Here is a 13,154-nt window from a genome sequence, read left to right as displayed (position 1 = left end):
GTACTAGGCGCCAAAATATCACGCACCTCCCGGGCGGGAGATGCAGGTACTGCCGCGTGAGGCGAGTTAGTCGGCATAACTCTCCCCTCGCTGTTTGGTGAAATTTGTTCACATTGTACAGATTGACTTTTATTTAAAGTAGCATCAATACAGTTAGTACATAAATTTCTATTGGGCTCCACCTTGGCATTGGAACAAATGACACAGATATCTTCCTCTGAGTCAGACATGTTTAACACACTAGCAAAAAACTTACAACTTGGTTATAATCTTTTTTAGCAAAAAACGTACTGTGCCTCAAAGAGGTACTAACGATTAAATGACAGTTGAAATAGTGAACTGAAAAACAGTTATAGCATCAAACTTTAAAACCACAAAACTTTTAGCAAAGGTTTGTTCCCATTAGTAAAATAACAATAATTAAATTTGACATAAAAAATACAAAGCAACGTTTTTATTCACAGTCACTATAAGAATTCTCACAGCTCTGCTGAGAGAATTTACCTCCCTTCAAAGAAGTTTGAAGACCCCTGAGATCTATCAGAGATGAACCGGATCATGCAGGAAAAAAAAAAAGTAACTGACTGGTATTTTTTGATGCGTAGCAAAGAGCGCCAAAACGGCCCCTCCCTCTCCCACACAGCAGTGAAGAGAAACGAAACTGTCACAAATAAAGCCAAAAAACTGCCAAGTGGAAAATAATGCCCAAATATTTATTCACACAGTACCTCAGCAATGTAAACGATTCTACATTCCAGCAAAAACGTTTAACATGATAAATAGTTATTAAAAAGGATTAGTGACCTTTAACAGAGTAGTTCCGGTGAAATACCATCCCCAGAATACTGAAGTGTATACATACATGTCATTTTAACGGTATGGCAGGATTTTCTCATCAATTCCATTCAGAAAATAAAAACTGCTACATACCTCAATGCAGATTCCTCTGCCCGCTGTCCCCTGATCTGAAGCCTTTACCTCCCTCAGATGGCCGAGAACAGCAATATGATCTTAACTACTCCGGTTAAAATCATAGTAAAAAACTCTGACAGATTCTTCCTCAAACTCTGCCAGAGAAGTAATAACACGCTCCGGTGTTATTTTAAAATAACAAACTTTTGATTGAAGTCATAAAAACTAAGTATAATCACCATAGTCCTCTCACACATCCTATCTAGTCGTTGGGTGCAAGAGAATGACTGGGACTGACGTAGAGGGGAGGAGCTATATGCAGCTCTGCTGGGTGAATCCTCTTGCATTTCCTGTTGGGGAGGAGTTATATCCCAGAAGTAATGATGACCCGTGGACTGATCACACATAACAGAAGAAATATTGATCGGAAATCTCACCTCCTGAGATTCCCAAACCCCTTGTGCCGTCAGATACCCCCACACAGCTCCCCAACCTGTAAAACTAGCATCTGTTGAGATTATAGTCCAGGTCGGAAGAACAAAGAAGCCCCCTGAACTAAACGATGGTGATCTGTCCACCATGTCAGAGAGTGTCGTAAAATCGGTTTAAAGATATTAATTGAGATATCTTTGAGTAATCCCTGCACCATTGGTTCAGCATACAGAGCTGAAGAGGTCGCATGTGAAAACGAGCAAAGGAGATCGCATCTGATGCGGCAGTCCTAAGACCCAACATTTCCATGCATAAGGCTACCAAAGGGAATGATTGTGACTGAAGGTTTTGACAAGCTGATATCAATGTTAAACTTCTCTTGTCTGACAAGGACAGAGTCATAGACACTGAATTTATCTAGAAACCTAAAAAGTTTACCCTTGTCTGAGGAATCAATGAACTGATTGGTAAATTGATCCTCCAACCATGAACTTGAAGAAACAACACAAGTCGATTCGTATGAGATTCTACGAAAATGAGAAGACTGAGCAAGTACCAAGATATCGTCCAAATAAGGAAATACCAAAACCCTATTCTCTGATTACAGAAAGAAGGGCACCGAAAACCTTTGAAAAAAATTCTTGGAACTGAGGCTAGGCCAAACGGTAGAGCCACAAAACTGGTAATGCTTGTCTAAAAAGAGAATCTCAGACACTAAAAGTAATCTGGATGAATCGGAATATGCAGATACACATCCTGTAAATCTATTGTAGACATATAATGCCCTTGCTAAACAAAAGGCAGGATAGTCCTACAGTAACCATCTTGAATGTTGGTATCCTAACATAACGATTCAATAATGATAGATCCAGAACTGGTCTGAAGGAATTGACCTTCTTTGGTACAATGAAGAGATAAAATAAAACCCCAGCCCCTGTTCCAGAACTGGAACTGGCATAAATACTCCAGCCAACTCTAGATCTGAAACACATTTCAGAAATGCTGAGCCTTGCTGTGTTAACTGGGACACGGGAAAGAAAAGAATCTCTTAGCAGGAGGCCTTAACTTGAAGCCAATTCTGTACCTTTCTGAAACAATGTTTCTGAAACCAGAGATTAAGAACGGAATTGATCCAAATTTCTTTGAAGAAAACGTAATCTGCCCCATACCAGCTGAGCTGGAATAAGGGCCGCACCTTCATAGGTACTTAGGAGCTGGCTATAGGTTTCTATAAAGCTCGGATATATTCCAAACTAGAAATAGTTTCCAAACTGATACCGCTCCTGAGGATGAAGGATCAGGCTTTTGTTCCTTGTTGTGAGGAAAGGAACGAAATGATTATTTACCCTGGAAAGAAAGGGAAAGCAAAGTTGACTTAGAAGACATGTCAGCATTCCAAGTTTAATCCATAAAGCTTTTCTAGCTAAAATAGCTAGAGACATATACCTGACATCAACTCTAATGATATCAAAAGATGGTATCACCAATAAAATTATTAGCATGTTATAGAATAATAATAATGCTATAAAATTATGATCTGTTACTTGTTGCGCTAAAGCTTCTAACCAAAAAGTTGAAGCTGCAGCAACATCCGCTAAAAATATAGCAGGTCTAAGAAGATTACCTGAACATAAGTAAGCTTTTCTTAGAAAGGATTCAATTTTCCTATCTAAAGGATCCTTAAATGAAGTACTATCTGCCATAGGAATAGTAGTACATTAGCAGGAGTAGAGACAGCCCCATAACCTTAGGGATTTTTGTCCCAAAAAACTCTAATCTGTCAGATGGCACAGGATATAATTTGCTTAAACGTCTAGAAGGAGTAAATAAATTACCCAAATTATTCCATTCCCTGGAAATTACTTCAGAAATAGCATCAGGGAGATAAAACACTTCTGGAATAACTACCTTATTTAAACGTTTACATTTAGTATCAAGAGGACCAGAATCCTCTATTTCTAATGCAAATAACACTTCTTTAAGTAAAGAACGAATAAATTCCATCTTGAACAAATACAAAGATTTATCAGCATCAAAATGATGATGTTCATTTAAAAATTCATCTGAAAAAAAGAGAAGTTTTAAAAGACTTTTATGTATACTAGAAGGAGAAATAACAGACATAGCCTTCTTAATGGATTTAAAATAAATAAAATCTCTTATGTTATCAGGAACACTCTGAAAATTAGATGTTGACGGAACAGCAACAGGTAATGTAACAGTACTAAAGGAAATTTTATCTGCATTAATAAGTTTGACATGACATGCAATACAAATAACAGCTGGAGAAACAGATACCAAAAGTTTATAGCAGACTTAGCTTGGTAGCTCCAGCACTGTGCAGTGATTTTCCTGTAGTAACTTCTGACTCAGTTGCAACGTGGAACATCTTGCAATATGTAAAAGAAAAAAACAACATATAAAGCAAAATTGATCAAATTCCTTAAATGACAGTTTCAGGAATGGGAAAAAAATGCCAGTGAACAAGCTTCTAGCAACCAGAAGCAATAAAAAATGAGACTTAAATAATGTGGAGACAAAAATGACGCCCAAATTTTTTAGCGCCAAAAAAGACGCCCACATTATTTGGCGCCTAAATGCTTTTGGCGCCAAAAATGACGCCACATCCGGAACGCCGACATCTTTGGCGCAAAATAACGTCAAAAAATGACGCAACTTCCGGCGACACGTATGACGCCGGAAACGGAAATAGAATTTTTGCGCCAAAAAAGTCCGCGCCAAGAATGACGCAATAAAATGAAGCATTTTCAGCCCCCGCGAGCCTAACAGCCCACAGGGAAAAAGTCAAATTTTAAGGTAAAATATGTTAAATTAAAATGCATTATCCCAAATATGAAACTGACTGTCTGAAAATAAGGAAAGTTGAACATTCTGAGTCAAGGCAAATAAATGTTTGAATACATATATTTAGAACTTTATAAACAAAGTGCCCAACCATAGCTAGGAGTGTCACAGAAAATAAGACTTACTTACCCCAGGACACTCATCTACATATAGCAGATAGCCAAACCAGTACTGAAACGAGAATCAGCAGAGGTAATGGTATATATAAGAGTATATCGTCGATCTGAAAAGGGAGGTAAGAGATGAATCTCTACGACCGATAACAGAGAACCTATGAAATAGACCCCTTAGAAGGAGATCACTGCATTCAAATAGGCAATACTCTCCTCACATCCCTCTGACATTCACTGCACGCTGAGAGGAAAACCGGGCTCCAACTTGCTGCGGAGCGCATATCAACGTAGAATCTAGCACAAACTTACTTCACCACCTCCATCGGAGGCAAAGTTTGTAAAACTGAATTGTGGGTGTGGTGAGGGGTGTATTTATAGGCATTTTAAGGTTTGGGAAACTTTGCCCCTCCTGGTAGGAATGTATATCCCATACGTCACTAGCTCATGGACTCTTGCTAATTACATGAAAGAAATTTGGGTTTAATGTCCCTTTAAGTCAAATTTCATGAGATCACAGTAAGAGTTCATGACCTCAGCACTGCTGATGCTGATTGGCTGCTGTTCATTTCTTCATTTTTTTTTTTATTTTTACCTGCAGCTGGGAGCAGCCGAGTATAACTTTTTACACAGAACTTACTCTGCTGAGCTGAGGAAATTGTGAGGTAAAATATCTTCCTTTTTTACATAGAGATGCTCAGGTGATATTTTCCTGTCAGCTTTTTACAGTTATACTGCATCAGTTTCAAGTGATTTAGCATATGAGTATTATGTCCCTTTAATGCTTATTGTGTAAACACCAAATTCTGAACAATCCTAATAGTTGTTCAATTACTTACTACAAAGCACTAAATGTTATAACTCAATAATTATGAGAAGGATTTCTCTCGATTGAGACAATATGATAACATTTTAGTGTATTAAACTATGAAGTAACATCCGCAGCTAAGAGCAAGAACAATCTATGAGATTGATATATATATATAGGTATTTTAAGCCATTGTTCAAACTGAGTGCAAGCAACAAAACAACTCTCTTTATAAGTGCAATATTTTGCAATAGTTGTGCTACCTGATATTGAGACTATAATTTTTGAAACTGATGGCACTTTAGTTCTAATATCAGAATCAAATACGTATATTATAATACATTTGGTGATACAATTAGATGAAGTACTGACCATCAACAGTCGAGAATTTTACAATTAATTAAACATTAATGCTTATTGTGTAAACACCAAATTCTGATTCCTAATAGTTGTTCAATTTCTGATACACAAGTGATTCCACTGGATATCGTACAAATGCCAATATATTGGTACTTATACTAATACTATATGTGATACAGGCTGCAAAATTGTGGACCAACGTTGGACACATTTATTAGATTATTAGGACACATTTATTAGATTATTAGCACCCACTTACACTGCACCAGTTATTCAACTGGAACAATCATCTGCTAGCACTTTAGTTTTAATTATACCCAGGTTTTTAAATACGTTCTAATAAAGATATATTTTTTATTTGTGCGATCTTTAGTTTTTCCTTTGCATATCTTTCACTTAAGATTCTCATTGAGTGCTTTTATAGTATCCTTTTTGTTCAATGTCCTATATTGAATACAAGTTAACTTAAAATTCGAAATATCATCACCCAGGATTAACTCAAAAGAGGGTCCCTTATATATGGGGAGTAACAAATCTGATCGGCGAACATACATGCGGCCAAGAAAAACAAATTTACTTTAAGAATCATGTTTTAAAATTTGAAATATCATCAGCCAGGATTAACTCAAAAGAGAGCCCCTTATATATGGGGAGTAACGAATCTGATCCCAGGCCATATATAAATGGTATATATAAGAATGCCAGGTATAGGTTTTAAACTAGTGTTAAGCTGTAAATTAAACAATAACAGTCACTTACCTAAAACACTCTCCCTACTATGCTTGATAGCAGGAAAAGACAGTAATTTACTGAAAACATATCAGCAGGGGACACGCTATAGGAGTTAACTGTAGGCCCAATAGGAGAAGGCAAAAGACAAACCCCTGCAACATCTTTGGGAGGATAATGATTTAAATTGTTATGGGATAGAAAAATATAAGGCACACCGAAAACTCCTTAAACTTCCCTCTTGACAACTCTCAGGGGAAATGGGCATCAACTCAGTCTGAGAACCCCTCTCAACGAAGAAATTATCTGCACATCACCATTCTTCACCTTCCTCCAGCGGAGGCAAAGATAAGACTGACTACCATAGAGGTGGGAGGGATTATATAGAGCTCTTGGGGTTTGGGATTTTTTTCCTCCTATTGGCAGGAAAGGTAACTAACAGGAGTAATGGATCGTGGAATCTTCCAACCTTTATTAAAGAAAGCTATATTTTATAAATCATGCAAAAGAAAGCAAGAGAAAATTGTACCACTTATACATTGACTGTCTGTAAAGTTAGCAAAGTTCAAAAGCGGTTTGTTAACATAAAAAACAAAATTGAATAGGTATTACCCTCATCTTTATTCGTTAATCTCCAACAGATGCTGCAGAACTATATAGGGGGTATTACAAGCTAAATAAATTGCAACATTATTATTGAAAACCTGTTTATACATCTATATAGAAATTGTGATAATTTTACTTAAGACATGCATTTAAGTTCCATACAATATAAAATATATTTAAAGAGGAAACTATGTTACCTGATTGTAAGCTCCAGTATTTGGGCTAATTTATCGTGAAGCATATTAGCCTACAAATAAACACAAGAACAAATATCATGATAAATTACAACTCAGAAAAAAACACATAAAGAAAAATACACACAAGTTTTATTTAATAGATAAAGAGTTAATACAATTTAGTTTTGTAAATATATAACTATTGAGATAAATGCTAATTGACTATAGTGAGGCTTTTAAATGGGTAGGCCATTTGGATATTACACAAATTTATTTATGTATGTGCATTAAAACAGATCATATTTATATTAAAAGCAAAAATGTATAAAACAATGGACTTTCTTACATTTCAGTAAGGCCTCAAACGATTATGGGCCCCATGTATAATATGGCATGCGGACAAGTTTTTCAACTTGAGAAGCTGTCTGGATGCCTTTGCTGCATAGAGCAGGGGATCTGTTTGCCGTATGCATCATTATATACTCTGATGAGTGTGTAATGCCCGCCACTTCACTCGCGCAACCAATAACCATTCGCGGGAGAGAAGGGACTCGCAATCTCAGAGAGCGAGCAAGAGTCGAAGAAGCAGTGATCTAATGACAGCTGCTTCTTACATTGTGGGAAGCCGGCTCGCATGTGTGTGATTGCTAAATCACATGATTAGAAGGATAAAAAGTGTTAAAATTATGGTAAACCCCCAAACAAAATAAAACAAATACAAACTATTAAATTCCGTGTATGAGGTTTATAAACAGATGAATAAACAAATTCAGTTGTATCCCATGTTGACATAAAATTATTTTGCTTCCAAAAAACTATAACCTTAAAATGACAGATAATCTCTTACAGTAAACTTTATTAATTGTAATTATTTATAATATAAAAAAATATAGCAAGGGATTAAGAAATTTTAGAAACACTTTTGTCCTACTTCCTGCTTTAAAGTTAATTTAGTAAGGACAAAATTAAACACATTTTTTTAGATCGAGCATGACATTTTAAACACATTTCCTATTTACTAATATTACCAATTTTGCTTAGTTCTCTTGGCATCCTTTGTTAAAAAAATTATCTTATGTGAGTTACGGAGTGTGCACATGTATTTAGCCACATGGCAGCAGTGTTTGCAACATTGTTTTTAGCAATTAAATACATAGTAGCAAAGATGTGTATTCTCCTAAACTCCTATCAGCCTACCCAGATTTACTTGTCAACAAAGGATACCAAAAGAATGAAGCAACCTTGATAACAGAAGTAAATTGGAAATGTGTTTAAAATTGTATGTTCTATCTGAATCATGAAAGTTTAATTTTGACTTTACCTATCCCTTTAACATGAGAGCCATATTCCATTTTGTTAAGCTACAACAGAACTTAGCTACTCCATTTCTGATAAGGAGTTATTCACAAAAAGAAGAGGGAAGATAATCAGGGAACGAGATTAGAAGAATATACACTGAAAAGGGGGTTAAACACAAATTACCAGTTGGGAGCCGCAGATCACTTCTGGTCCTGAGCAGGAACTGCTGCTGACTCAACCAGCAGCACTGATTAGGTGATCAGCAATTTCGTCTGCACTAGCAGTACCCTGTGGCACTTTAACTATGCGTTTAACCTCTTTTACAATTGCATGCTCTTATAAATTAGAGCATGTATTTGTTTTCATTGCTATGGCTCTTTAAAACCAAATGCAAATTTATAGAAGTCATATAATTGAGATATTTGTATTTATATTTTACAAACACTTCGTGTCATTATGTACTTAGCAGTTTTATTGTATACAGGAAACAAAACCACACTCACTTTAGATTCACACTGAGCAGCAATTTCTTCAAAAGGTGCTTTCTGAAACCTTTCAATCACAAGACGTCGTCTTTCTTTCTCTTGTTCTTCCATTCCAGTATTGTCTACAAGGAGAATAAAATCATTACAGGCACCCTGCATAACACAAACTGATACAACATGTAAGGTCATTGCCTTCTATTTTAACTGCAGCAGTAGAGGTCACACCAGACTCTGATTGCTCAATACACTTTATTGTATTCGTGTTTGTTAACACTGGTACAAAAGCCTTTATCTAAACTTTTGTTTTTGGATTACAGAATAGTTAGAATTTTGGAATACAGGCAGTCCCCAGGTTACGGACAAGAAAGGTTCTGTAGGTTTGTTGTTAAGATGAATTTGTATGTAAGTTGGAACAGACACTTTTTTTAGGTGAAACTCTAGCCAAAATTTTTTTTTTTAGTTTTGGATAGCATAGGGAAAAGTTTGTTTTGCTATCTGTGTCACTGTTCAGAAAATTTTACATCACTTTCTGTCCTTTTGGATTTTGAGTATTTTGAGTTATCCTGGAAAGAAGGATTGGTGATAAAGCTCTATTTTCTCCGTTTGTAAGTACGAGTTGTACTTAAAGGGATAGTAAACCAAAAAAAAAAAATTGTTTTATGATTTAGATAGAACATATAAAGTTTAAACAACTTTCCAATTTATTTCTATTATCAAATTTGCTTCATTCTCTTGTTATTCATTGCTGAAGGAACAGCATTGCACTACTGGCAGCTAACTGAAAACATCTAGTTAGCCAATCACAAGAGACAAATTAGTGCAGGCACCAATTAGCAGCAGCTCCCACTAGTAGTGTATGATATGTGCATATTTTTTTTTAACAAGGGATACTAAGAGAACGAAGCACATTTGAAAATAGAAGTGAACTTAAACGTGTCTTAAAATTACATGATCTATCTGAATCAGGCATGTTTAATTTTGACATTCCTATCCCTTTAAGTCGGATGTCTGTAACCCGGGGACTGCCTGTATTTGTATATTTGCATTTGTAAAATAAGCTTGGAGAGGGGATGGGTAAACAACAATATCTTATGTTATTTAATTCAATGTTTCTTTGTTTCCTTGGTATCTTTATTTGAAAAAATGTGAATGTAAGCTAAGGAGCCGGCCCATTATCGAGGCATGTGGAACATAATTGAGCAGCCGGATATACCGTAGCCTCCTCACAATATAGACAAGTATTAGACTTAGGTAAAGAGGGAGTACCCTCTAACATGTCAGAGTCCTCCATAGGTTGCGCTTATAATCGGACTATAGAACAAAAGATAAAAGGCACTTTTATACCCCAAATGGCTGGGGCACTCACCACCTTCTATGACCCAGACCCAACAGAGAAAGCGCTTTTTTTTCGTCTCCGGTAAACCGCACGGTCAGGAAGAAGAGGAAATCAGTGTGACCACACCCGGTCACGTTGTGCGCCATGCAGGACCGCCCCTTCTATAGCAAAAAGCTTGCCAAGCCTACCAGGATGTGCAGCTAAATCAACAGATTTAAAAACCTGTATGTTCCAACCACTACCTGAGCCTCATCTCACACATATCGCAGCATAAACATAATAAAAAGAAACAAAATATGTGATTAATCCCCTCTGTTCAATAACCCCCCTCCGGGGGTATTAATGGATGGGTTTGCAGAAAGACTCTCCATGCATCTCCAGACCCTAACTTTCATCAATGCTCTCACTGAAAGGCTGACAAGACTACTTAAAACTCCAGTCCCATTCTGACACTTCTCTGCCAACCTCATGTGACGAAAGGCAAAGAATGACTGGGGGATGAGGGAAGTGGGGGAGGTATTTAAGCCTTTGACTGGGGTGCTTTGCCTCCTCCTGGTGGCCAGGTTCAGTATTCCCACAAGGATTGAAGCCGTGGACTCTCCTCATATTAAGAAGGAAATTGCATGCTCTATCTGAATTATGAAAGAAAAACTGTGTATTTTATGCCCCTTTAACCTTTTAACGCCGTTCTATTCCGTCATATTTACACTGGGCTTTAAAGCCGTTATGACGGAATAGAACGTCATATCAAACGGCTGTCCTGAAGCCTTCTGCGCTTCAAGGACTTGATCGCGGTCTGGAGGGCGTTCCTAGGGTTGTAGGGACGCCCCCCAGATGCGATCCAATAATTGAAATCTCGCGATCGTATGCACGATCGCGTAGTTTCAATTTGTCTACATCGGAACACTTTTACACTGTCACGAAAGGGTTAAAGGTAGTTTTACATAATATGTAATACTTCTGTATACATCAGAAAGACCGTACAGTATTGTAGTCAAAAAAGGTTTTAGATTTAAAAACAAACAAACACAAGATGCAGGCAGAGAAGAATGTGACTACAACTCTGATAACTAATCATAGATCAGCCATCATGGCAAATGTGACCAACATGTGGCCAGAGTTCTTTACGTAACTGTGTAGTTATAAGCCTTTGCTAAATCATCTTTTATCTGCCACAGTGTTTACTTTCACTGTTTTTATTGTATACAGTTAGTAGTTTGGGGAGCAGTCTTTCGTTATGCACATTGACTGCTGTAAGGGCCATTACTACGTTGAACCTACAGGCGCATTAATTCATATTTCTAACCACTTACCATGTTACCCATGAACAAACCCATGAAAATAGCAAGTTTGCTTCCACACTGTTCGTTCACTTGTTCTTGTTGGTCTAAGGAAGGGGAGATTGTCCCCAAAATGTCACCACAATAAAGCTGCAAGGAATGTTTGTCTTCAATGCAGTGTGTAAAGACCGCACTGCCTGCTTTTCTCACTCAAGTCCATATCAGGAGCGATGCTACAAGACTGTAAAACTTGAGAGGCTGTGTTTCAGTTCCATGGCTTAGATTCCAGTAAGATCATTTCATTTTTATACACACGATAACGAAAGAAGACAGGGTGACAGTGTGGCTCCCTTTATCTGTCATTTGAAAAAACTTTCTAATTTACTTCTATTATCTAATTTGATTAATTCTCTTGATATCACTTGCTGAAAAGCATATCTAGATATGCTCAGTAGCTGCTGATTGGTTGCTGCATATAGAGGCCTTGTGTGATTGGCTCACACATGTGCATTACTATTTCTTCAACAAAGGATATCTAAAGAATTGAGCAAATTAGATAATAATTGGAAATTGGAAAGTTGTTTAAAATTGCATGCCCTATCTGAATCATGAAAGTTTAATTTTGACTAGACTGTCCCTTTAAATGAGCTCCTGGGTAAGGATGCAGTCATTTATCTAGCTGTGTTTGCATGCTGCGTATTTGGTAAGTGCAGAGATAAGGTCTTGCATTTCCAATACAAAGACTGAACATAGGAAGTTTGTATGACACATACTAGAAATCTGAAAAGTATATTTCTGAATTTGAACAAACACAAGCAAATGTTTTCCTTACCAATCGCCTTTTTCAAAGATTCAAAAGTAATTTCTTCAGTATTCACCTACAAAGACAAACAAATCAAATGACATACAGCGAATGCAGTAAAATATCTGGCTATCAGCAATAAAGATTACTGGCAATAACCAATAAGATACACAGTTCAACAAAGTATTGCATTTTAATAATAATAATAATTTAAAGGGCATGAAAACGTGTTTCTTCTTTCATGATTCAGAGAGAGCAATTAATTAAAAAAAAAAAGAAAAAAAGAAATCAAAATGTACTTCCTGCTAATGGTATTAATTGTTGAAGAGCATAGCTAGTTAGATTGAGTGCACACTGCACTACAAACACTGCTGCCATCTAGTTCTCTTGCAATTGTAGAACACTATAAAAACATCCTAGTAAAACTGCTGCCATATAGTGCATGAAACACGTGCATGCTCCTAAGCCTATTCTACCTGCTTATCAAAAAAGCATATCAAGAGAACAAATTTGATTATTTAAAAAAAAAAAAAAAAAACATAATTTATGTAAGAACTTACCTGATAAATTCATTTCTTTCATATTAACAAGAGTCCATGAGCTAGTGACGTATGGGATATACATTCCTACCAGGAGGGGCAAAGTTTCCCAAACCTTAAAATGCCTATAAATACACCCCTCACCACACCCACAAATCAGTTTAACGAATAGCCAAGAAGTGGGGTGATAAGAAAAAAAGTGCGAAGCATATAAAATAAGGAATTGGAATAATTGTGCTTTATACAAAAAAATCATAACCACCACAAAAAAGGGTGGGCCTCATGGACTCTTGTTAATATGAAAGAAATGAATTTATCAGGTAAGTTCTTACATAAATTATGTTTTCTTTCATGTAATTAACAAGAGTCCATGAGCTAGTGACGTATGGGATAATGACTACCCAAGATGTGGATC

At 36.6% G+C, this 13,154-nt stretch overlaps 1 protein-coding gene across 2 annotated transcripts in view; it reads right to left on the bottom strand.

The window, feature by feature from the left end:
* EFR3A (EFR3 homolog A) overlaps positions 1-13,154 on the bottom strand; it is a 619,646-nt gene that overhangs the window by 52,021 nt on the left and 554,471 nt on the right. For both annotated transcript variants that reach the window (XM_053715365.1, XM_053715366.1), the window contains 3 exons: positions 12,231-12,276; positions 8,801-8,904; positions 7,020-7,069 (listed from right to left, as the gene is read on the bottom strand). In XM_053715365.1, the coding sequence (XP_053571340.1) occupies positions 7,020-7,069; positions 8,801-8,904; positions 12,231-12,276 (200 nt within the window). The remainder of the gene's footprint in view (positions 1-7,019; positions 7,070-8,800; positions 8,905-12,230; positions 12,277-13,154) is intronic.

This window comes from Bombina bombina, chromosome 5, assembly GCF_027579735.1.
Source record: "Bombina bombina isolate aBomBom1 chromosome 5, aBomBom1.pri, whole genome shotgun sequence".
Lineage (NCBI taxonomy): Eukaryota > Metazoa > Chordata > Amphibia > Anura > Bombinatoridae > Bombina > Bombina bombina.
The sequence above is the reverse complement of the archived record's forward strand: the minus strand, read 5'-3'. Positions and strand labels throughout refer to the sequence as shown.